Source organism: Passer domesticus, chromosome 2 (assembly GCF_036417665.1).
Source record: "Passer domesticus isolate bPasDom1 chromosome 2, bPasDom1.hap1, whole genome shotgun sequence".
Classification (NCBI taxonomy): Eukaryota; Metazoa; Chordata; class Aves; order Passeriformes; family Passeridae; genus Passer; species Passer domesticus.
The window spans coordinates 22,366,433-22,390,958 of record NC_087475.1 but is presented as its reverse complement, the minus strand read 5'-3'; the positions used below and the strand labels follow the sequence as shown (position 1 = coordinate 22,390,958).

General features: G+C 36.1%; 1 protein-coding gene across 6 annotated transcripts in view; it reads left to right on the top strand.

Annotated features, from left to right (window-relative positions):
• STS (steroid sulfatase) overlaps positions 1 to 24,526 on the top strand; it is a 120,846-nt gene that overhangs the window by 80,657 nt on the left and 15,663 nt on the right. For all 6 annotated transcript variants that reach the window (XM_064407758.1, XM_064407753.1, XM_064407752.1 and 3 more), the window contains one exon: positions 2,121 to 2,242. In XM_064407758.1, the coding sequence (XP_064263828.1) occupies positions 2,121 to 2,242 (122 nt within the window). The remainder of the gene's footprint in view (positions 1 to 2,120; positions 2,243 to 24,526) is intronic.

Sequence of the window (24,526 nt, the reverse complement as noted above, 5' to 3'; positions counted from 1 at the left end):
TTTACGTTGCAGGTGTGGTGGAAAGAGCAGAAGGATCTCTGCTAAAAGAAGTTGCTAATGATCAGTTATATAGTTTGCTCAAACAGTTAATCTTACTTCTTTCCATTCGACAAGAACCTTACTTTGTAATGCACATTCGCTCACATTCTTCTCTTCCAGGTTTCTTAGCAGAGGGAAATGCCATGGCTGATTTGTTAGCCATGCCAATCCAGCACACACTTCCTAATGTTATTGAACAAGCAAGAATGAGCCATGCTTTCTATCACCAAAATGCACCTGCTTTAGTAAGAATGTTTAACATCTCTCAGAATCAGGCAAAAGCAATTGTTCAGTCATGTCCAAATTGCCAGAAATTAGCTATACCAGCAATAGCAACAGGAGTTAACCCTCGAGGCTTAAATAGCCTGCAGATATGGCAAACGGACATCACTCAATATCAGTCATTTGCAAGGTTCAAACATATACATGTATCAATAGATACCTTCTCAGGAGCAATTTTTGCTTCTGCACATCAAGGAGAAAAAAGTAGAGATGTGATTAAACATTTCTTACAAGCATTTGCATCCCTAGGTATTCCTCAAGAAGTCAAAACTGACAACGGACCAGCCTACATTTCTAATAAATTGCAAGAGTTTTTCAAAACTTGGGGTATCAAACATACCACAGGTATTCCACATTCTTCCACAGGCCAGTCTATTGTAGAAAGAGCACACAGGTCATTGAAAATGATACTAGAAAGACAGAAAGGGGGGACAGAAGTGCTTTCTACAATAGAGAGGCTGAATAAAGCTGTATATGTTTTTAACTTCTTAAACAATTCCTTTATGGAGCAGGTACCACCAATTTTCAGGCATTTCAGCAATACCAGTCAGGCAAAGCTCAAGGAAAGACCACCAGTCTTCATCAAGGATCCAGAGACAGGACAGATTTCAGGACCCCATCCTCTTGTAACATGGGGCCGGGGGTTTGCATGCATTTCTACAAACACAGGTCTTCGATGGATCCCTGCAAAGAATGTCAAGCCACAAGTGCAGCCGATCCGAGAGCAGCAGACGGCACCAGAAGAAGAATGCACAAACAACTGAGCCACGGATAGAAGCAAAGACTGTTTTCTAAGTTTGCATTAGTTAAAATTGTTTACAAGAAAGTTTTGCACTGAAAAAGTTTTGTAGTTATTGTTGTGATAAAAAAGTTGTTAAACCTACCTCTATGTAAAAGTCACACATATAACCAGAAATTTGAAGCCTACCGGGAAAAACACTTCACCAAAGTTAAGATAGAGAATTGGCAGCAAAAATTATTGGCATTCTAATCTATACTCCCTTCTCCTCTTTCTTTCTAAATGTATAGTAAGGGGTGAGATGAAGGAGTGTAGGGGGATGCCCCCAATGAGAGAGGGACAAACTAGCCTTTGTCCCCCAAAAAAGGAAGAAAGCCCAGAAGTTTCTCCCAACGATCAGGTGAAAAGCCACCTTATAGGACCCCAGAGACTTCACTAAAACCTTGGGGTCACCTAATTGGATGAGAGCCAAAAGATCCCGCCTGGGCCATCAGGTAGAAAAAGAGAAGACAAAAAAACTGCGAGGCTTTTGTGAAGGTGTTTTACCAGGAGCAGACCTCTGTACCTGGATCGGATTTTCTGTTTATTGTTTTTCCTTTTATTAAACAGTTTGGTTTCCAACACTGCAGCAGAAGCCATCCTGCTCATTATTTGCCTCCAAAGGTAATAGCTGAGCTATCCTTTGTGTGTATTAAGTTTTCTTTTAAAGGCTCATAAAACCCTGGCCCGACGAAACAAAACTTAATACTGGACTACTCCCAAAAACTTGAATGTGAAGGACTGTGTTGTAGCAATTTATTCACCTATGTCTGTTCACTTTCCCAGAAGTGAAAAAAATGAGTTGAGGGAACTATTCATCATGGCAAAATGTAAAATTGTTTCCTTGGGTAATGTAAAAATCAAAGGGAAGAACACCTGAAGGTTTTTCTCCGAATTGACCAGTTGGAGGTGGCCATTCAGATTTGGGGTTTTTTAAGCAGCAGATGAGCAGAATTATCATATCTTCTAGGAAAGTGAGGTTTGAGTTATTTTTCTGATTTTGAAATGCTTTCTTACTCAGGATTATTGATGGACATGATCTGCTACCTTTACTTCAAGGAAAAGTTACTCAATCTAAGCATGAATTTCTCTTCCATTACTGCAATGCATATTTAAATGCAGTGCGCTGGCGTCCAGGAAACAGTAAGTAAACTTGCCTGTTCACATCTTAAATATTTAATATAAATTTTATTGCAGCTTGAAAAGAACCAGGAGGAAGCCTTGGGCTATAGTAACATAAAAGCTGTTTAAAATATCTAGCCTTTTTCCTTCTCTTTCACTTTTGTCTTTGCTGTTACATTCCTATTCACCATTTCACTGTTTGACATTATTTTGTTGTTATGTATTAATGTTAAATATGAATGCAATACTGAGATCTGTGGTATCTGAAAATATCCTTTTTTTTCAACCTTCATGAGAGTCTGTGCAACAGAATGAAGTATTCAAGGTTGACTCCTACATTGTCCTAAAAATGCACAGGTAATAGGATGGTTTGCCAAATAACGGGAAAAGTATGATGTCAGCCTGGCCATTTTTGTTAGTCAGATAACAAAAAGTAGAAGAGTCCATGAGTCAAAGTCATAATTATCGAATAAATAAATATAGTATTATAGAGTCCCTTTTCATGCTTTTTATGAATGACATAATTCTACTTTGTAGGACAAGGAAAAAAGCATTTCTCACTGATTTGCTCTTTTTTAACTAACAGCTCACTGTTTCTAGTAGCACCTTCCACATTAACCAAGGCATGTTTCCCTTTCTATAAAAATCTCAGTGCTGAATGAAGTTAAACACACATTTTGTCCCATCTCAGTTGACATTGAAAGCGATAACTGGTGTTCCAGCTTCAAAATAATGATCTGAAACACGCTTCAGCTTAGAAATCTTTATTTATTTATTTAAGTGTTGTGGGAAAGGGCTTGTTTAATAGTTAATATGCAAACTTAAAGTATTTAGAGACTCTGTCTTCTTGGTCACATGTAGGCTGACTCTCTATCTGTCTTGGACTTTAAACTAGGAAAAGGGAAAATATTAAATATAATATTTATTTACCATTACCGTGCCTGTATGTCTTGCATTTGATCAATAATCATAAGGAAGAACCAAGCAATCAGATCTAGAACCATTTTGTATCTGCTGTTGGATGGAAGTTATTCTGCATCATGAGAGAAGTGGGCAGAGAAGCTGCTTTTCTCAAACATACACCTTTGCAATATGATATAACCCTTGTCTGAGGAAAGGGTCATCTTTATTATTCACTGAAGGGGAATGTGATGGGCAATGAATGTGAGAAACAGTGGGGGGCTGGTCTACTCTATTTACTTGATGAGCAACAGCAATGTAGAATGTGATTCATCCTTTCTCCAAGGCATTCAAATGATAAATCCCACTCAGAACCTGGTGATAACATTTTCATAACTATGGGCTGGCTTTTGTACAGAAGGTTGTTGTGGTTTAATTCCAGACAGCAACTAAGACTGACGGAGCCAATCTGTGTCTCTTTCTGTGATGGGGAAGAGAACTGGAAAGGTAGAAGTGAGAAGACTCATGAGCTGAGATACAGACATTTTAATAGGTAAAGCAAAAGCCACATGTGTCAGCTAAGCAAAACAAGGAATTCATTCATTATTTCCCATTAACAGGGAAGTGTTCAGCCATCTCCAGGAAAGCTCCATCACACATAGTTGTGACTTGGGAAAACAAATGTCATCACTGAATATCCTCCCTTCCTTCTTATTTCTGCAGCTTTCTGTGCTGAACATGATGTCATTTGGTCTTGAATATGCCTTGGGTCAGCTGGGGTCAGCTGTCCCAGCAGTGGTCCCATAAAATGCTTCTTGTGCAACCCCAGCCTACTCACTGGTAGGGTGTGGGGAGAGGCAGAAGAGCTTGTCTGCTCAGTAATAAATAAAACATCCCCATTATAAAAACTGTTTTCAGCACAAATGTGGAGCACAGCCCCATATTAGCTATTGTGAAGAAAATTGGCTCTATTGCAGACAAAACAAGCACAAAGGGCTTTTTGGTATTTTGCCTTGTCAGCTCACATTGTAGTGAGAGTAGACAATAGCCAGGTATTCCTCTCTATTGTCTTATGTACCAGTCCTCTGTGAGGGCTTCACACCATGTTCAGCATCTTCTGCACTTCTCTGGTAATGGGCCCTCACTCAAATGACCAACTAGACTGCTCATTGCTTCATTAAACATGTAATTTCTATTAATTTCAAAGATGCGCTTTTTGAAGAACAAAGCAATAACAGCTTAGAAGAGAAAGTTTACAACAGTTAAGGAAAATGTGATGTATGTATTTATTGATTAAGGTACAAGGTAATGGTACATATACTGTGTATATGTACTTATTAATGCATCTATAATGAGATTTCTGACTATATCTATTTTCTGGGAAGTCTCAATTTGCATATCAGTGACAGCTTGCCTATTCCACTATTTTTTCTAGATGCTCAAAGTGTAGTATTAGCTTTGATCCCCAGGAAAACCTCAGCTAAATTTTGCTTAACTATTTGGTCCCTTTTTAATTCCATCACCCCACAGTTCCCTTAGTAACTCCATCTTTGTCATTATTAGATATTCACTGTGTTTCAGTCCAGACCTCCTTTTTTTTGGTTTAATTTTTGACTCTTACTTATATATACGGAACAGGCAAATGTAGTATACGTTAAATTTTTGGTAGTTGCGCATCCAAACTTGCTTGCAAGATTCTAGTCTGACTTAAGCAGGCATGTTTCTCACATCATTCAGGGAAGGTCAGAAACATCAGAGTGAACAATTACCATTTTGCATTTATACATTTAGAGGGTAAGAGTTCCTCATAACCAAATCAATACACATCTTCATTAAGTTATATTAGTAAGGTCAGTTATTGCATTCACAATGTACTTTCCCCTTGATCAGTCCTTTGAAGGAGCTTTTAGAGGATATGTGCTATGCAATGATCTTCTCAAAAAAGTCTGCAGAATTTAAACTTTATGCTTTCTAGAGAGTCGTGAGGAAAATAATCTCTTGGGGTTTTTTTTCTTTTCTTTTTCTTTCTCAGCCACAGAAATAAGCTAACACCATTTTTTCTTCATGTCACTTTGACTCACATTTTACCTCATGATAGAAACTAAGGCACATAATTCTTCACATTCTGAATTTTTAAAATCAATGAAATACCAGGCAATTTTCTTTTGCTCTCACAGACTTGTGCATGCTGATACTTCACAGAATCACAGAGTTACAGAATAAGCTGAGTTAGAAGGGACCCACATCCTTCCACTCAATGGAAGGATCATTGAGTCAAACTTGCTGTAATTGCCAGGGAAGCAGCCAAGATGTACAGTCCAAGTCCTTGAAGGATGATTTCCTGATATTTTGAAAGCTTATAAATATTTGTAATTTAATGTATCTGTGAAAAATACAGAGAGGAAGACATGTAAAAAAGTAAAGTGATTTCCCCTCATCAATATTTTTTCTGCACAGCTGCCTGGTAAATCATAGAGGTACCAATATATGAAAGCAACACCTTTAGAAAAAAGCACTATATTTTCTTTCTTCCCAGTATGGTGTAATCACCTTGTTGTTTTTTTTTTAAAGCATTGCATAATTTTTTTAATCATTAAGCATTTTTATTGAAAATAAAACAGATGTAGGATTTGCCTTTATTTTCTTGAGCTGAGCCACTGAAAATTTTGGGTTGCTTTGTATTGTGATGTATACCAGATGATATTTTGGCCTGTTTTAAGTCTGATCACATGTTCTTCTGCTTGAGCAAGTTGATCAGTACTTTTGCATTTGCTAGCTTTATAATTTAGCATAACTGAGTACTAAAAAACTACCAAGAACACTGTCTCCATAATATTACTGGCATATGAATCAGTACTACTAAAAATGTATTGCTATGACAACTTAATTATAAGGGAAGGATTAATCAGATACACAGCAAATCTATGGTTGAATGAAACTTCATCTTTCAGGTTTTGCTTGTGTGTAAAATTTCAATTTGATAAGGAGAAATATATTATTATAATTCTGTGTAATAAATATCGAGAAATATAATGCAATGCAGTGTGCATTATAAAGAAATAATGATCTTCACAGTATTGTCATACTACTGATAAAATATACTAATGTTTCTGATAAATGCTAAAGTGACTTTACTAGCAGCACTTCACTTTTTCTGTTTCAAAATGGATTTAGCTATTCAGTGGAATATGCCATTCAGTAAACAAAAGACAAGGAGATTTTCTATGGGAAGTTCAATTGAAGCAGACTACACTGCAAAGCCAAACTAGCTTATTGTGCAAATATAATGACTTTTAAGATAGTAGAAATTCACTGAAAAGCTTTATATAGAAATTTCCCACTTTGCTTCAATTAACAAACAAGATACATTTCAATTAGTGTTTATATTGGCTTTCTTGAGTGTTGTGAACTACCTTAATTACTGATTTTTTTCAGTCAAATTCACCAATGAGGGTTTCTCTCTGTAGTATCACAGCATTCAAAGCTATTCTGATTCCTGGCTGTTGCAATATTCTCCAGCATCCAACAGTATTTCAGGAAACACATTTTGTTCTATGGCTAGGGGTTATAGGCCCTTCCTAGTCATGAATTTAGCCTTTTCCTATATTTTCAGTTGTAAAAATTGAAGGTGAAAAACATATAAAAAGTAAATGAGAGAGAAATATTTTGGTTTGCAGTTTTCAGACAAAATATATAGGATAAATTTACCAGAATATTGTTTTGGGTTTTTAAAGAGATTCCTCCAGATTTAGTTTGACTAAAGACACTGAAGTCATAATAAAGAGAGGAGAAAGCATAAAAATCTGCTCAGAAGGGTCATTTTGTAACAACTGGCACAACCTTTCTTGTGGAATTGAGTTAAAATGGGCCTGTTTCTGAAGAAATTAGATATGAGGAATCCCTTTTCACTTTTCCTTACCTCTCAAAAGCCCAGTGTTATTCATGCCTTAAAGGGTAGTAGGGGTTACCTTATAAACTAAGGGTGCTTGCATTATTTATGGTGCTATTCTTAGCTTAATTTTTTGTAATATCACATTCAGTGTTAATAGTCAAAAACTGTAAAATTAATTCATATGCTTAAAACATTGTCTTGTGAGCACAATATTGTAATCAGAGGAAAAACACAGGATTTGGAGTTTAGACAAGTAACAGAAACTGGAAAGCTTCTACAAAGCTCTGGAACCAGTCTGAAATGTTTTCTTTGCAGTCAAGTTCTCAGTGTGAGGGTAGGTGAATCTAGTGGTTGTCTCTAGCAAACAGAAATGCATTAATATGTATATAAGGAAAATTTTGGAGTGTTATGTGATGCCAAAACACTTGTTTGTAAATGCCTGTCCTTCCTTGTTTGGTCTTAGTGCAGCTAAGAAATATAATTATGCAGACATCCACAAAGTAAATGAACACTCCTCTTTGCTCAGAATTAGAAAGTATTTCCCAAGTATTTGATATTTTAAAGATCTGTCTTCATATTACTTCTACTTTCTGAACATAAACTAGAAATTTCAAATCATGCATTCTCTAAAGCCTCATAAGCTTCTTTTTTATTACTTTCTTTGTAATAACAGAGGAAATTTTTCAGTGTGTTCTTTACCATAGGGTGAACAAATGCTACAGCAGTTTCATTTGTGAGATGTGGGATGTGCTTGTCATACACAGAAGACCCATTGGCAGAACCCATACCCTTGCCTAACTTTTTCCTACTCCTTTTACTTGCTTCCCTGAGGAGGTTTTTCCATTTACGGTTTATTTGCCTTCTCTGTGGGGAACAAAGGACTTAGAAGATTTTGTTACAGATTAGTAAAGACTCACATTGACCCTGAGAATGCCAGCAGTTACAGTTGCTTTCATTGCTTAACAGTACAAAGGAAGGTAAATTTAAGAGAAGCTTGATCCAGAAATTTCTTCTTTTGCACAACATCTTCAAAGGAGAGATACTACCATGTGACTTCCACTGTTGTCAAGGAAACATTTTGTTTCCTTACAAAGAAACATTTTTTTAAATCACATCTTTTATCACACCAACCTTGTATCTTTTCTCAGAAAATAACATATGAGAAAGGATAAAACAGAAAAAAAATAAGCATTTAAAGGAGTAAAACTTTCCTATTGTCACAAAAATTCTAGATTGCTAGCTAGAAAGAATGGACTTTTTCTTTAGCTATAGTAAAATTTAATGAGGAACATTTTTGTCTTAGAGGGCTGTTCCCCCAGTGAAGGACCATGGTAAATGTCCCTTGACAGTGCATGATACAGACAGACTTTAAGTGATCATATCAGAATGCTTTTTCTTTGTACAAAAATAGAAACTGCAACATACTGGTCTATTGAAGTCAAAATATATTGACCTAAATTAGCAATGTTTTTAGTGAACACTAAAAGAGGTTGACAAATTTCAGTGATCATATAAAGGCAAAGGCATTTAAAGTAGATACTTCAGTGCTATTTAAGCTTCAGCTTTAATGGTTTCCTGTCAGATATTTTGTCGTGCACTTGTGACATGTACAAAAGATAAATTTTAACAGATTTTTTTCTGTATACTCCATAGCTAACACTTAAATAGAAAAACGTATCTGAGAGCAACTGTCCGATATATTTTTATTTATTTATAAATTTAGCAGTAGTCAAAGCAACAGCCACATAAAAGACCAGGTAAAAATGCGCTGCAACTTTCAAAAATTAATTTCAGTATTCCAAGTAACATTAAAACTGAGTCTTTAACAATATCTGGAGCATTACACTTCCAAAAATATCTTCAGCTCAATGTTGGATTTGAGCCTGCAGCATTTTGCATGTTACATTCAGAACATAGCGCTGATTCATCCTAATTTTAAAGTCGGATTCAAATGGCATATGTTGTCTTAGGCAATGTTCTTCAAGGGAAGTAGTTAATGCATGCACAACCCACGTGGAGTGTTCTGTGTGCCACAGCCTCTAACCTCATATTATTACTCCTAGAAAATAAAGTAAACCATATATTTATTAGAGAAATTCCCTGGAAACTTGACTATCAATAGTGAAGTGACTTCTCAGTATGGCATAAAAAGACCTTGCCATGAAAGGCAAATAAACGAGAAATAAATGTAGAAGAAAACAGTGAATGTTTGCAGGCTAGGTGACTTGGGCAATACTATGGTGGAGGCCAGTGTGCAATCTGTGGATGTGCACTCTGTACCACGTAATTGCTTCTAAATTTATTTAAGTTCTGATCAGTTCTTTGGACAGAAACCACAAGCAGAATTACTCAGTAATCAGTGAAACTGTTCTCAGCCTCAGATCTCGGTTTCTCAGATGTGAAACTGATCAAATCTCAGTACAAAGAGTTGTCTTTTTGTTGCTTTCAGACCATTTTATGTGGTCTCAAAATATCAGAGGGTATGTAACACATTGAATTTTTCAAGTATCTTTTCTTAAGGCATTTATAGTAAACTTAAAAGTAAGGAGGAAAAAAGTCCACAGCAAAATACCATATTTCTATATCTTGTTACTTGTTATGTGATCCTTAGCACAGAAATTTTGTAGTGGATTTGTATGAAAGTTTTTGAAACTGAAAGAGTCTACATTTCACCTGTAGTTTTTTATCATAGTTCTTTCAATGACCTCCTAGTAGAAAAGCAAATTAGGTGAAATAGTATAGAATAGGTTCCTGCACATTGTGACATTTTTCACATTTATTCAAAGTTTTAATCCCAAATTTATTGAAAATAATTCTTCAGATACAGTTCACTCATATTCAGGACAATTTTATGGTCTTATGGTTGTGGGACTCTAAGGTGAACGTTTCTGAGACTCAATTACTCAGTCATCTTCAATACTGACATTTTAAAGCAAAATAGGTTTCTAGCATTCACAGTACAAGGAGGAAGTTAGAAATCATGGTTCGCTCACAACCTTAAAAGTCAACAAGACTATAAAACCTCAATAAAGATAATGAAAATTTAGTACTTAGAATTAGCACTAATGCAATAAAGAAAGGGTGACCCTTTTAGTATTAAGAAATATTAGTCATCCCTAAGATAATTTTGTCATTACCAAGTGTGTGCTAATTTTTCATGTACAACCTGTTACCTGTCTGTTGAACATTAATTTTTAAATGGTATTATATCACAGAAGCAAGATTCTCAATCATCTCACTTGCTTAGTGAGTAGGGTCTTCAAGGCTCCATAGAGTCTTCAAGATTAACTTCATTATATTATCTGGGCTGTCTTCAATGCCATAAGATATTTACAGGCAGTTATTCCATCTGAAAACCTTATCTTTCTGTATGGTCCTGTTTGGTGACAAATAGAGACTGTATCTCAGTCCTAAAAGCTTATAGTTACCTTAGCATTAGTTCATATTCTTGACAGCAAAACTGCTTAGCCCCAAAGCTTTATAGCGTGGCCTCAAAACCAATGTCTTGATTACTGTGTTGTTGATAATTCCACTTTGAATTCTCTACTCTAGCTCTACAGAATTGAAATTTTGGAAGGTTTTAGTTGATTCACATGGGTTTGGTTTTGTGTTTGTTTTATTTTTGTTGTTTTTTTGGTTGATTGGTTGGTTGGTTGGTTGGTTGGGTCGTTGGTTGGTGGGTTTTTTAACAAAGTGCCCCTCCAATTCCTATCCAATGCCAAGCTCCAAATACTTTATTATCTTCCAAAAGTCAACATTGTTAATCACTTGATGAAGCTGCTAAAACAGTACCATCATACATAAATATAAATCTAATTAAACAGAGGTAATAACATAGCATAAATGGTTTAATGAAGATTTTGACTTTAGTGTTATGAAAGTATAAGACTGAAATATTAGACAAGAAAGTGTGAGTAAATAAATCTACCTGAGTGAAAAATTACTTATTCTCTGAAAATGGTGTCCCAAAACTCTGGAATTTCTTTTGAATGGACTTTTAGAGCATTCTAGGATGCTCTGGGAAACAATAAAATTAGGATTCATTAGTTCTTCCTGACCATGGTGTCTTAGAACTGCAAATCCTTTTGTTCCATCAGGGTCTAAGTCCACTTTATCCCACAGCTGGTCATGGGGGCATTTTCATGCACTTTTTCTACTTCTTCATCTCTCAAATTTTCCCAGTCTAGCAAATGGGATTTTATTGCAACTACATTGCTGTTTGCTTTTGATCAGCTCTTACCTTTCTCTCTCAGACATTGTTGTTTTACGGAAAAATTCAATTCCTGTCTACTGTAGGTACACTGTGGGTTTTAAGGCATTGATATAAAAATGGAGTTTGCTGTGCTGTAGGATATCCTTCTCTGTTTTATTTAGCATGTCTAAATTAGAAGCTAAAACAATTCTTTTATTAAATATATGTATATATATATATCTGCATCAGGTGCTCTATATATAGTTTTAGTGTCTGATTTCTCAAAGCCTAATGCTCAAACATAATTATGATTCATAAATGTTATATAAAAGTTTAAGATTTTGACTGACACCCATAGAGGATGACACTGATAGCTCTATAATATGGAACAGTGAATTGTTTTTAGTATTTTTAGTTGACAGTGATTTTTGACTCTGAAAAACAATGTAATTGTTACTAAAACCAATTTTCAGCTGTAGCCAGAGGCTCTAGTACCACATACCTTTATGATTCAAAAACAACTGGAGATTTTGAATATTCAGGTACTTTTCAAAAAGCAACTTACAAGAAAGCCAGTGATTAAATAAAACTTACCATTTTTTCCAGACAAAATAATTTTCTTCAGTGAGGACTATTTGTGTGTATGCTGTGAAGGCATGAGCTTATGTGAAAGTAGGAGGACAAATGCATGTTTCACAGAAGTAAAGATGATTTCAATTATGCTGTGAGAGGGAAGTTTTGCCTTAAAGTTGGAAATTTCCTAAAAATCCCAAATATCATATGGAAGCTTTTATCCTAACAGAGCTGATCAGAATAAGAAGACCAAAGGTAGAATCAGAAAATAAGGGAGAGAGAAAAATGTAGCTATCATGTCATGCTGAAACTGGTTTTATATAATTGACTTTTTTTCAAAACAAATACAGAGACATGTAATTTTTTTTTCTGAGTCCTGTTTGCAATGGCCAGTATTAAAATCTGAAAGAAAACTTTAGAATTTCATACATTATTTTAATTTTATTATCTAATTTTATGTTTTGAGTAAGGAAGATATTAATAATCTGATGCATTCTTTAGTGGCAGAAAATACATTATGTGACTTTAAATAAGGATTAGAATAAATTTGAATCCATTAAAATTTAATTATGATATTTGAAACATTTGCATTATGATATTTGAATTTTTCAAAATTAGCAAAAATTACCTGGTTTTTTACAACTATATTCTATTGGATATTATACTTTGACAGTTTTCAGATTTTTCCTGAAAATATTGCGAAGTTCATTAATGAGCTTATCTTAGCACATGAGTAAGTACTGAACACAAATGTCTCAGTTCAGTTTCACGGTCAATGGAAACATAATCAGTCTGTGGGTAGAAGAGCAACTGAGAATTGCAAAAAATTGTACAAGAATACAGGTTGTTTTCTCATATGCTTCAGTTCATTCAGCTCTGCTCTAGTGGAGCTGTTAGGTCATTTAAAGGTTCTGGTGATTTCAAGAATGCTGAGTAGCACCAAATACCAGGATTGTGTTGTGGCGACAGAAGGCTGGCTTAGAAAACCATGCTGGTATTTACAGAGAGGCTGTAATAATCAAGAAAAAGGTGCTGATAAATGCTTCAACTGGATTTGGGAGCATGATACTAAATAGATAATACAAAGTCTGTACCTCCTGATAATTATCAAAGGCCTCATTTTATCCCCCTTTTATATTGCCAAAATATTTGAGGTCTCCAGATTAAAAGTGTTTAATATCTACCAGTGTTTTTAAATGGTGGTGACATACTGATTTTTGAAAAAAATGAGCCAAGCCAAACTAAAACAATAACCCTGAACTAAGATCTGAGAAGTATATTTGAATGTTTAGCAACCAGCAGGTGGAACTAAAAAAAGTAAATGTGTTGCATATACTTCAGAAAATATTTTTTGGGTACATATCTTTCAAAGCATTTAATCCATGGGAATTGTTTGTACTTGGAAGATAGAAAATGTGAAAAAAATCAGCATTACTCCCTTTAACACAGCTTAAATGTGAAAAAGTTACAGATTTTTATCTCTTAATCAAGAAAATTAAATATAAATTATTAGAATGTTTTAAAGTATTACTCCATTAGTGGGTATTTTTTAAAGATGTTGGCAAGTGATTACAAGGACAATGTCTACATGTCAAACTTGATAAATCTGTTTTATTGCCGTGGCATGGAGAAGTCAGAAACAGGTTTCTACCCCATTAACATGTGAATCTTAGAGCTTGGCTGAGCTTGCCAATGCAGTCTCTGCCTGGACACACAAGAACAGTTCCTATGATAATTATATTTGGTCTTTTCTAACTAATTTCATGCAATTTGTTCTCTTTGTGGACCAAATGGACCTCAGATATATTTTTTTTGCCACACTGTGTTGTTAGACTTTGCATTTCAGTTGCTACATACTTGCAAAAGCTGTGTCAGGACTCATTGTGTCTCAGGGATGTAGAGGAGGAGCTTTAGGAAGTCTTAAACTATCTGCATTCTTGGACATCTGTACAGCTGTGTAATATGTCCATATATGGGTGTCTCAAACCTCCCGTAAATTTTGATCTTCTCTTGCAGAGGTAGCTGTGGAAGCAGATGACCTTTTTTATGCTTAAAATTTTGGTCTTTTTATGTTTGATAGGTGAGTAGTGAGCCAAAGTTCTGAAGTTAAATCTAGACAGATCTATGAGATTCAGCAGGACAGGCAAAGTTTTCAAAGTGAGGGTGAAGATCTGAATGACAGGTAAATTGTTTAGCAGGTTCATCTGCCTGGCCTGACTATCCCTTGAGAGCATTTTGGTTGGTAGATTTCCTGTTCTCTAATCCTAACTGTATTTCAGGTTCTTTTTTTGTCTTCAGAGTCTAACTGCCAAGACCTCCGTTAGAAATTCCCTCTGGGTATCAGTAAAAATTTAAGAGAGATTTTAATCTTGGACATGTTCCGGGTAAATGACAGCTAGTTAGAGACTTCTTTGGAAATGTTATAGAAAGTGTGTTTTAATTAATCACAAGATGAACTAGAGGTAAATGTCTGTCAGTGTAGTGAACTATAGTATGAAGGAAGGATTACTGCAAAGCACTGGTGAATGACAAACTAAACCTGGTTTACAGCAGAAAATAATTAATGTAATCCATTTTCTTTTCCTTTACAATGGAGGAGGAATACGTGTAAGGTTATTTGCTTTGTGAAGAACAACATAAAAATGCTTAGAAGGGGTCATGGTAGTGAATAAAATAGAAAAAAACATTTCCTAGTCTTTCCTGTTGCCATTTATATTGTCACAGATTTTATAAAGAGTATTTTTGCAAAGAAACCAGCTAAAATTGAGAGATGGAGGCTGAGTTTGCAGAACTATAAATTAAAAATTTAATGTAAGATTCATCAGTCCAGAAACAGCTACCAGTATGCAGATGTTTCTATTTCACAATATCATGTTATCACTCTTAGCTGCAGTGAGGAGTGAGGGCATATATAAAATTTATATCTGTCATGTAGTGCCAAAAGCACTTTCAGTTGTTCTGAGAAGGTACAATGTGTAACTGAATGACTTCAGACTACAAACAGTTTTATATTCTATTTATTTATATCACTTCTTAAAATAAGAGGTTAGAGCCCTAAAGAAAACCATAATGTATGGCAACATACTCTTAGACTAGTAAAAATGTTGTACAGTTGCATTTTATGCTCAAAGATAAAGCTTTCTTTGTTTAACTTGTCTTTGTAATTCTCTTGCTTAGCATATCTTTAACCTCATAGTGCCCCAAGAAGTAATAATAGGTGCTGGACTGAGTTTATGAGGTAAGTGCCCTCTTGAAAGATACTTTGAGGCTTAGAATTATAACATTGAATTATACAGTTAGCAAAAAATAAAAGATCAAGCCAAAGGCAACAAATATGTTTTCTACCCTCTCATTCACAGCAGTGGTCTATCTACTGTGCTCCAGAAACTGGAGGGAAAAAAGCCCCACCAGTACTCCTTTTGCCACTCAAGTATCATCAAAACCCCTGGCCCTTCGTGACACTGCCTGAAGTTCTAGCACTTTTGTCTTTTTTACAAAAAAAAACTATAAGAAAATATAGCACAGAGAATGAAGGACAATGCTGGAGTTTCCAAGGTCCATTGCTGCATTCTCTCACTCCATAGCTGATTACATCTCTGAGCACTGTGGGCATTGTGTAGGACTATGCTATGCTGATGAATCTATCCAGAAGGCCCAAGAGCTGGGAAGGGCTTTGTTCAAATGCTGCACTGAGGTCCACGCATCACACAGGTCAAAAGCACCTGGATTTACCTGGATATATTAAGTAGTATGCCATATATTAAGTAGTATGCCACATATACATGTATATGCTGTATGAAGAAAAGGCAACAAGATGTTATCACTGAGACGCTGAGTAACTGAGCAATGTGTGTTTGGAGGGAGAGGATGTTGCTAAGCAGACAGGAGTTTAATCTTTAGGGAAGTAAGATGTGAACGCTGAACACTGATTTTTCTACAAGGCAGAGTTGTCCAGTGAACAGGAAAACTTGCTAAAACTTTATTCGGGTAGCTTCTTCCTGTAGGCCTTGAGACAATATTAAATAAATTCCTCACAGTATATCCATTAATATATATCAGTGTTGCAAAGAAATAAAAGAGTTTTTATTAACTGTTTTACTAAGCAATAGCACAGATGGCAAAAAAATACTTTACTCATTATTTTTCATAAATTGTTTGAAGTAGGAGATTTGATGGAAGTCGAGCAGCAGATGCAGATCCTTGCTTAAACAATTAGTTAATCACACAGCAGCTTCAGTCATAGAATACATTGTACTTTGCTAAATTTGAGCATGGAGTTATTATTTTAAGCTAATGTAGGAATACTTTCTGGAACTGAAGGCAAGTAAGATTAATCATCAGTAAATTCACAGGGATTTTAACATTCACTTCAGTGCACCATAACTCTGCAAAAGGTGTGGAAATGGAATCTAGAATAGACAATGCAACAGGTAATTGACGTATGGGGCAAACCAAATGAACTGTGAGACAGTCATTTGTACCAAAATCCTTATTTAAGCTCCAGAAAAAGTTTGTGAAGGATTTGTATTTGAAAAAGTTCGTAGATAAAACACCAAGTGAAAGGAGCATGCCAATAAAATGTCTTTGTCTTCTGCAATAAAGGAAATGAATAATAGTAGCACAAAAGTTACAATAGAAGACACCATACATCAAGAGAGCTCTTAGAAAATACATTGTGGAGAACAATTGTGCAGTGGCAGGGGGATGAATTAGATGACAAAAGAAAATTCACTTGAAATACCTGAAATGAGATTTTGTTCTTATTTTCTACAACTGGAACAGAAGAAACTGTACATTTATATGAGCAAGATACGACATCTCGTAAGCAGTGTTGATGTAGATGTACTGTAGTTAGTGACTGTATTTCAAATGTCACTGAATGACCATTAAGTCAGACTCATTTTAAAAAAGTATGCAGAAGTAACATATATGAACAAGGAAGTCAAACCTCTCTATTTTCTGGCCATGTCAATGATATTTGTTGTTTTACATGTACTTGAGAGGAGGAAAATTTTAATACCTTATGGATGAACACTGTGGGGTTTTCATAAGGAACAGCACCTTGTAGATATTTGATCCTAAAATTGAGGGTAGATGAGAGAATACTGGAGAGACAAGGTCAGCTTTCTAAGCTGGTTGACACTTCATCCTGAAGGTGAGTCCAACAGAACTGTGAGTGACCCCTGCACTGACTGTGACTTTACTGACAGAGCAATGTCTTCCAGCACCTGAGCAGAGTGAGCAGAGCTGGGTGCTGGTAAGAGACTCCACAGTATCCCCAGTCCTGGCAAAGTGGTGAGTCCAGTTCCAGGTCTACCCAGGGAGTGCAGAAAGGAGCAGGAGGAGATGAGAGCACAGACAGAGCTGGAAGGAAGGCTGCAGCCTAGAGACATCCAGAGACAGGGCTAGGAACTGGCCACTGCTGCACCACTCAGGCAGGAGCTGATGGTCTTGGGCCTTGGAATCTGGGTCCATGGGCAGGGTGCACAGATGAGGATCCACCCGAGGGCTGGGCAGGGCCAGTGAGGCTGCTTGATGCTTTCAAGACTCATAACACCTTGGTTTTTTAGCAAACTCTAAGTATGCTGATGAAAACATGTACATGTATACACTGTAGATGCCTATTCTAGGTTGAGAAGGAAGTGAGATTTTGGGAAGTTGTGGTCAAAACCAATCAGTGGTCAGATTTGAATATTGGCAGCTGGTTTGGCCACTGAAGACATGGACCGCCTCTGAGAACACAGGGGGTTAAAAGCAAGAACTCCCAGGAGAACTCTCTCTTGGTCCCTGTCTGTGAAGGAGGTCAGAGCTCCCCTGCCCAGCTGGGAATGGCTGGGGGAGGGAAGCCATGTGGCCGGGTGAGGTAGGCCGGAGCCTCGTGCAGAGGAGGGGGGTGAAGGCCTTGCAAGATAGAAGGGTGGAGGAGCCCTGAGAGGCATCGGGCAGCCCCTCTGGGAGAGAGAGAGAGCCTGTGCCTGCCCTACCTTGAAATTTGATATCATGTGCTGGTAGCACCGCCAGAGAAGAGGGGGTACTGCACGAGAAGGTGCGCAGTAGCCATGGGAGTTCTGGGCAGCCAGAGCCCAAGATTTTAACTCTTTTCTGGGGTAATGGAAACCTTACAAATACTGATCCTCCTGGATCTGGATGAGAAGAGAGAGAGAGAGAGATGAAACTGGAGGAAATGAGCAGGTGTGGTGAAAGTTTGTGCAAGTGGAAGATGTCAGAAGGAGTTGAGAAGAATCGTAGGTGGGAGGAGATAATAGAGTGGCCTTGGGTTGGACAGACTCATTTTTCCTGTGACACAGAGACTGCATTTAGGGGGAGGCAATGGTTTGGAGCCAAGAGAGTGCGGTGATGCTATGTGAAGCAGTGGCATGAACAGAGATGGCTGAGGAGGGTGTGGTGATGCCCTCTGTCTTCAGTGAAGAGGAAGATCTCTGTTCTTGAAACCCCTCAGACCCAGGGGATGAATTAGGTGGGGACTGGTGTCCCAAAAGTGAGAGAGTGTTGCTTTTTTGGAAGTGGGAAAGGCATCCTTAAAAGGGGAACATAGAAGCAGTTCTGGTCCATGTGCAGTGGTGAGAGTACTGGACATGCAAGGAAGAGGTCGTGAGGGCAGATGTTCTCCGGGTGGTGCCACGAGTGACATGGAAACACAAGAGGTTTCAAGTGTGTTTCCAGGGGAAGCCTACGGTACAAGAGGGACTCCTCTCTCCCTGATGAAAGTTGATTACCTGAGGCGTAGTGATGAACTGAGAGTTTATTATCTGAGGGGTGGTGACTGGATTGAAAGTCTAAGGTCTTATTTCATGTTGTGGTGGAAACTAGGGGAAGGAGGAGAAATAGTTTAGAAGGTTTTTATTGTGAGTTCTGTGTCTGTTCCTTTTTATATATATTGTAGTTAATAAAGTTGGTTTTTCTCCTTTATTCCTAAATTTGAGCCTGCTTTGCTCTATTCCTGGTCACATCTCAGAGCAGCCATTAGGGAGAATATATTTCATGGGAGCACTGACATTGCACCAGTGTCAAACCGTGACAATATCTAACTTCTGAGCTAACCTGAGCAAGTCGCTCTCCTCGAAAGAGAAACAAGCATCTCTCTTCTCATCCTAAACACCTCTAACAAAGTTAAGAAGCAGATAAGTATAGGGTGGTAACTAGCTTACATAAAGACCTGCACGTTGGTTGCAGTGATCCAAAATTAGGTGAGGTGACCAGATTGCCAGATTGAATGCTAAGTAGCAGCAAAGTGATGAGCAATAAATCCTGTTTTAGTAGCATGAATTTAAAACTGGAGATACCTTGCTACCTTTTTCACAGTCTGAAAAGTAGTAGTATTGTGCTAAGTGACAGGAAGAGTACTATAGGAGTCTTTTGAAGTTGACTAGGAATTTTAGACTCAGAGAATTTATTTATTGTATTTTTTTTGTTTTAAATCAGCAGAGATTCAAAAAAGGGCCTGTTTACATATATAGATAAATAAGATAGCCATTAAAATGTGCAATAAAATGCAAAGAGTTAATTGATTTTGGAACACAAAGCAGCATTTTATTCATTCATTAGTGTCATGAAAGAACTGACAAGAATGGTCAGAAAAATATTAAAATGCAAATCCTGACTTGAGTGGCACTGTCATAAATATCTTTAAAATCTAATTAACAAAGCACCACTCACTTTGCTTGTTCAATTTTCCTTTTAACACAAGACTAAAATTGTCATTTACTTTGTTAGCTATCAGCTCTCTGAGAATCTTTTTACTTTTTCTTGCAGGTGGTGTTGGTGATAGGGCAGCTCTTATTGTGGAAGCATAGGTGTCCCTCCACAAAATCACTTTAAAAATCTTCATTAGTCTCCTTTAAACCTTATTCCTTGTCACCAGACTTTGTCTTAATATCAACACACAGTAGCAAAATAATGTATCAAAGAAATTACACAAAAACTTGTAGCAAAAAATAACAAGCTTCTATAGATACATAGAAATATCTTTCACTGATATTAGACATTTGCGTGTTATAGTTTACAGCAAAGTTGTTTCTTGAGGTTTCCTCAAGAGTAGAAGACAAATGCTGCAGGCCACCTTTCTGGATTTGAGTGCTGCCATTCATGAAAAACATTGAAGTGTCAGTGTGATATGGATTAGTGTTTGTTCTCCACTGAAGGACTTAAATAGCATCAAGTATGTGATATGTAGGTCATGGGAGAAGATTCACTTTTCCTTCAGTAATAACTCAGGAGTCTTCACACTACTTACAGCACATTTTTAATGGACTGAGAGCAGCCCCTTTCTCGCCTCTGAACTGTGTCCTTTTACAGTGTTTTCATCCTTTTCTTCTGTTTATTCTTCTTTCTCTTTTTATTTCTATTCTTACTGATAGTGAATCATCTTTTGATGCTCTTAATTGATCAAACCCTTGTGTGACTTTCTCTCCTGCAACTGCAGAAGCTGTAATGAACTCTGACAGTCATGAGGGATTTTCTGTCATTTGCCTTTTGTTTTTCAGTCTCACAAGTTCCTTGACTTCCAGTGTTCTCTCTAGAGAAGCCTCCTATTTTAGAAGTGGGTTTGGAGTTGTTTTTTATTGTTGTTGATGATGATGATTTTTTTTGAGATCTTTATGTTTTTTTCTTTACTCATTTTATTTTTCATTATACCAAAAAGAAATATCTTTTTGCTTCGCATGAAACATCTGAATCACTTACTACTGTTTCTTGCTGCAGTTCATTGCAACCCTTTAGTATACTTGATTATTGAAGATATTTTTTTTTCCTTGCTTCCTAACTTTCTGTATGAGCATCATCTTAACTCCATGTTTGCCCCCTTTGGGTTTTTTTTTCCCTTCTCTCTACCTTATCTTCCTCATGTCATGGAGGCACCACAACCAAGGAAAGCTTCCAAAAATCTCAAATTGTCTCCCAAATCCCTTCTTTGTGTTCAGTCTTTCAACCACAGCACTGGAGAAAGCAAAATAAGCATCAAGTGTCATTTACCTAAACTATCTCATTAAGAATTTTAATATGCTATCTTGAGCCTCATACAGAGCAGCTGCAGTTGAATTTGGGTGACACAGTTATGGACATATTATTTGATAAGTGTGAAATAACATGACTGTCAAAAGAGAGAAGAGCATTTCTAGCATGAAGAGACACCAGGAAACAGTTTGTATCAAGCTCAAGAAAATTGACCTAATCATCTGATACACATTTCTGCTCACAATTTTTTAGGTAGGAAAGTGTTCCCCCTGACAAGCATGACAAATACTGTTAAAGTATTTTCTTGCCTTTGCTCTGCTCTGTGTCAGTGGCAGCAGAGTTATTGTTAGGCTCAGGCAGAACTATTTATACCCTGGGATTTGCAGTGCTCCATTCCCTACCAGCATTCCCCTGCTTATTCTGGGAGAAAGAGAGAGAGAGAGAAAGAGAGAGATGAATGAAGGGAATGAAAATAAATTAAATACTATTCTTTAACAAATAGTAACTCCTAATCATAGCATGAGCATAAAACAAACTTATTATCATAATTATTTAAGCTGAAATGGAGACCATTTTTTTTCCCCTATTGCTTCTTGTCTTATTTTCACATCCCTTTATCCAGATTTAGAGTGCAAGCTAAGGGGCAGGAATATGGCTGCAGCATAGAAGGCACAAGCCAGACTTCCTGTACACCAATTCAATGAACAAGTCCTTACTAAAAAACCCAAAAAACCAGCAACACAAACAAACAAAAAAAAAACCCAAAAAACAACCCCCCAAAAAAAAACAAATACCAAAAAAACCAACCAAACAAACCCTGAAAATTCCAAAATTATTTTGTATTAATTGAATGACACGCCTAAGTAACCTTTTATGAAAAATGATGCTGGTATTTTCAAGTCCTGTATAAGGAACAGTTAAAACATATTTTTCTCATCTGCATCCACAGGACATCTTTCTCTGTTCTTGATTCTCAGAGGAAGGAGATTCTAGCAGGTCATTGCACTTCTGAAGGGTAAAGCATGTTTTTCACTGCACAGTATACATACATTTTTAAGCTGAAAATTTTAAGAGAGAGTCAGGATTCTTTCCTTTTTCCATTACTTTCTGTCATCTGGAGAACAGCTGGAGATTTCTACATCCAATTTTGTATTTAACTAAAACAAGAAAATATTCCCATTACTTTACTAAAACTCTTCAAATTCAGACATTTTTGCTGCCTGGAGAACTGTGAAATCAAGTTTGGCTTTTGCATAAATGTCCAAACTGGAGAACTGTTGGATTTCTCTGAAATACCATTACTTCAAACAAGTCAATGTGAAAGAGAAAATACACTTCTAGAAATATTCTTAGGAGCAAATTTGTAATTTGTACCAGAGTCTCTGCTGATCATCTGTAAGAGAACCTCCTGTGCTATGCCCTTTTAATGCTAAGGTTTTTAATTCAGGATTTGGAAGGATTTTTGCATTGTTTGCTCAGTATCAGGAAAATTGCAAATTTATAGTTTAACATCATTTGTAATCTTTTACTAGTTTCATATTCTGGAAAGTAATGCGTTTTCTAACACTGGGATAAAAACTGCTGTCTCATATTTCAGGTGCTAAACTACACATACATCTTAACAACAAACCCAAATTTCAGTCATTGATATTTTTTTTTAATTTAGGACTGCCTGATACTGATATTTTTTGCACCAAATTACTTGCAAATGTTTGTTTTCTTCAATTTTTTTTTTAGTCTCATGAAAGAAACTCCTTTTCTCTGTTGTCATTTATGCTTAACTGAATAAATTTTCAAATTTTTTTCAAATGGTTGTCTAAGCGAAAAAATAAAATAAAAAATAAAATAATTCAACTAGCTAAGACACTTGTAAGGAAGAGTAATTCACTTTTTTCTTTGACTTCTTAAACTAAAGAAAATTATTGTTCAGTGTTCTTTGGCACAGCACAAAATTTCAGGCAACTGCAGTTACAAAATTTATATTTTTCATTTTTAAAGTAACTTTGAACAATTATTTCTTTGGTTTTAGATGTATATCTGGTAACTTAAACATTAGCCAGGTAGTAATTTTCATATTAATTATTGTGAGTACTTCACTAGCATTCCATGTGTCAACAGCTTATTTTTTGACATCCAAATTTTGAAAACTTTCTGAAATAATAATTTATTTTAAAAAATTCCTCGGGATGGGTTTGGTTTTGGCTGACATCAACTTGTCTAAAAATATTTGCAGAAATCGCTTAGGACTTCAATGCCATCTTTCTCCCATATGTTTGATTAATATCAGAATAATTGCTGTCTGAATCTTACAGATCTGTTCTTTTCACTCAGAAAAATTGCATCTACTTTATGAAAGAGGAAAATTATTGTCCCAAATTTATTTTCTGTTAGTAAAATGCATTCCTGAAGGACAGGAAATAATTCAAATACAAAACTCAGTTCTGAATATGTTTCTCTTTGGGTTTTTCCATCTTTGACAAAGTGTTTCTGCTTTGTTCTTAACTGATTAATTGATTACTGAAAGGGTTTCTTAATCTTACTGACTCCCATGGAAAACCACTACATGAAAATCAAGACTATTTTTTTCATAAGCAATAAAATAAGGCTTTTCTGTTTCCAAGGGCTTTTAATACAGATTGAAAATGTGCCGGGTTTTTTGGGTGTTTTTTTTTTTCTGGTTTGGTTTGGTTTAGGTTTCTTTTAATGTGTGCCAACATTATCTTCTGTCTTCAGCATACCATCAGCTGCTGCTTAGATGAACTGAAAATTACATGGACCTTTCAGCAAGTAAATATTCTTCAAACAAATCTTTAGCAGGTGTCTGGATTATTTCCATGAAATTACTACAGATGGAATTTTTCTTCCAGAGCAGTATGTATTCTTCCATGTTGCTATCACCTAAGACATCTCAGTATGAGGCATAACATTGCATTATAGCACTTCCTACTTCAGTAGAATAATTTCTATGCTCACAGATTCTTCCCTTTTAGGACTTTCTCCAACAAGAAAACGCTGCAAATGATCAGTCATTTCTTTTTGAAGGTGATGATGAAGAATTCAGGAAAATAATTCTTTTTCATATACTACAATTCAAAACACAATCTTGACTTTTGAACAGAATTCAGTGGAAGTTTCTCATACCACAGCACTTACTCTAGGTAATGAGCTCAGTCATGAGATTTCTGTCTTCAGCAGTCTGGGCATTGTTTCAATGTGTCTTGTATTTTTCTTGCAGCAGTTTTTCAATAAGATTATTAGATATTCAAGAATGTGCAATCCATTCTGGTTTAGTGGATACTAACACTGTAGGATTTATTTTAAATATTTTAAAATCGCTGCTACTGCTGTTTTTTTCATGGGGTTCACTCAAATACTCTAAGTTCTGCACAGGTCTTTATGCAAGTCTCTTCTAGCAACAAGTAATTGTTGTTAACCACTATTGTATCTTTGAATGTCACTCAGTTATTCTCCACCTACACTGGGAGATGATGTGCTGTCTTTTGACTGGTGTAACAATATAACACCAGAAGATACCCAGACCATTAAAACAGATATCTAAAAAAAAATTAAGAAAAAAGTCATTTTCATTGTAAAAACAATAAAGCTACAAAATTTTAAATTCAAGTGGTGTATTTTTATTAGCTGTTTGAGGAATGTACATAGTCATAAAAATAACATGTATCATTTCATTATAGTAACCAAACAGTATTGTCTTTGCTATATAGATCTATATATAGTTCTACAAGAATTTCACAACTGAAGCATTTTCTACATT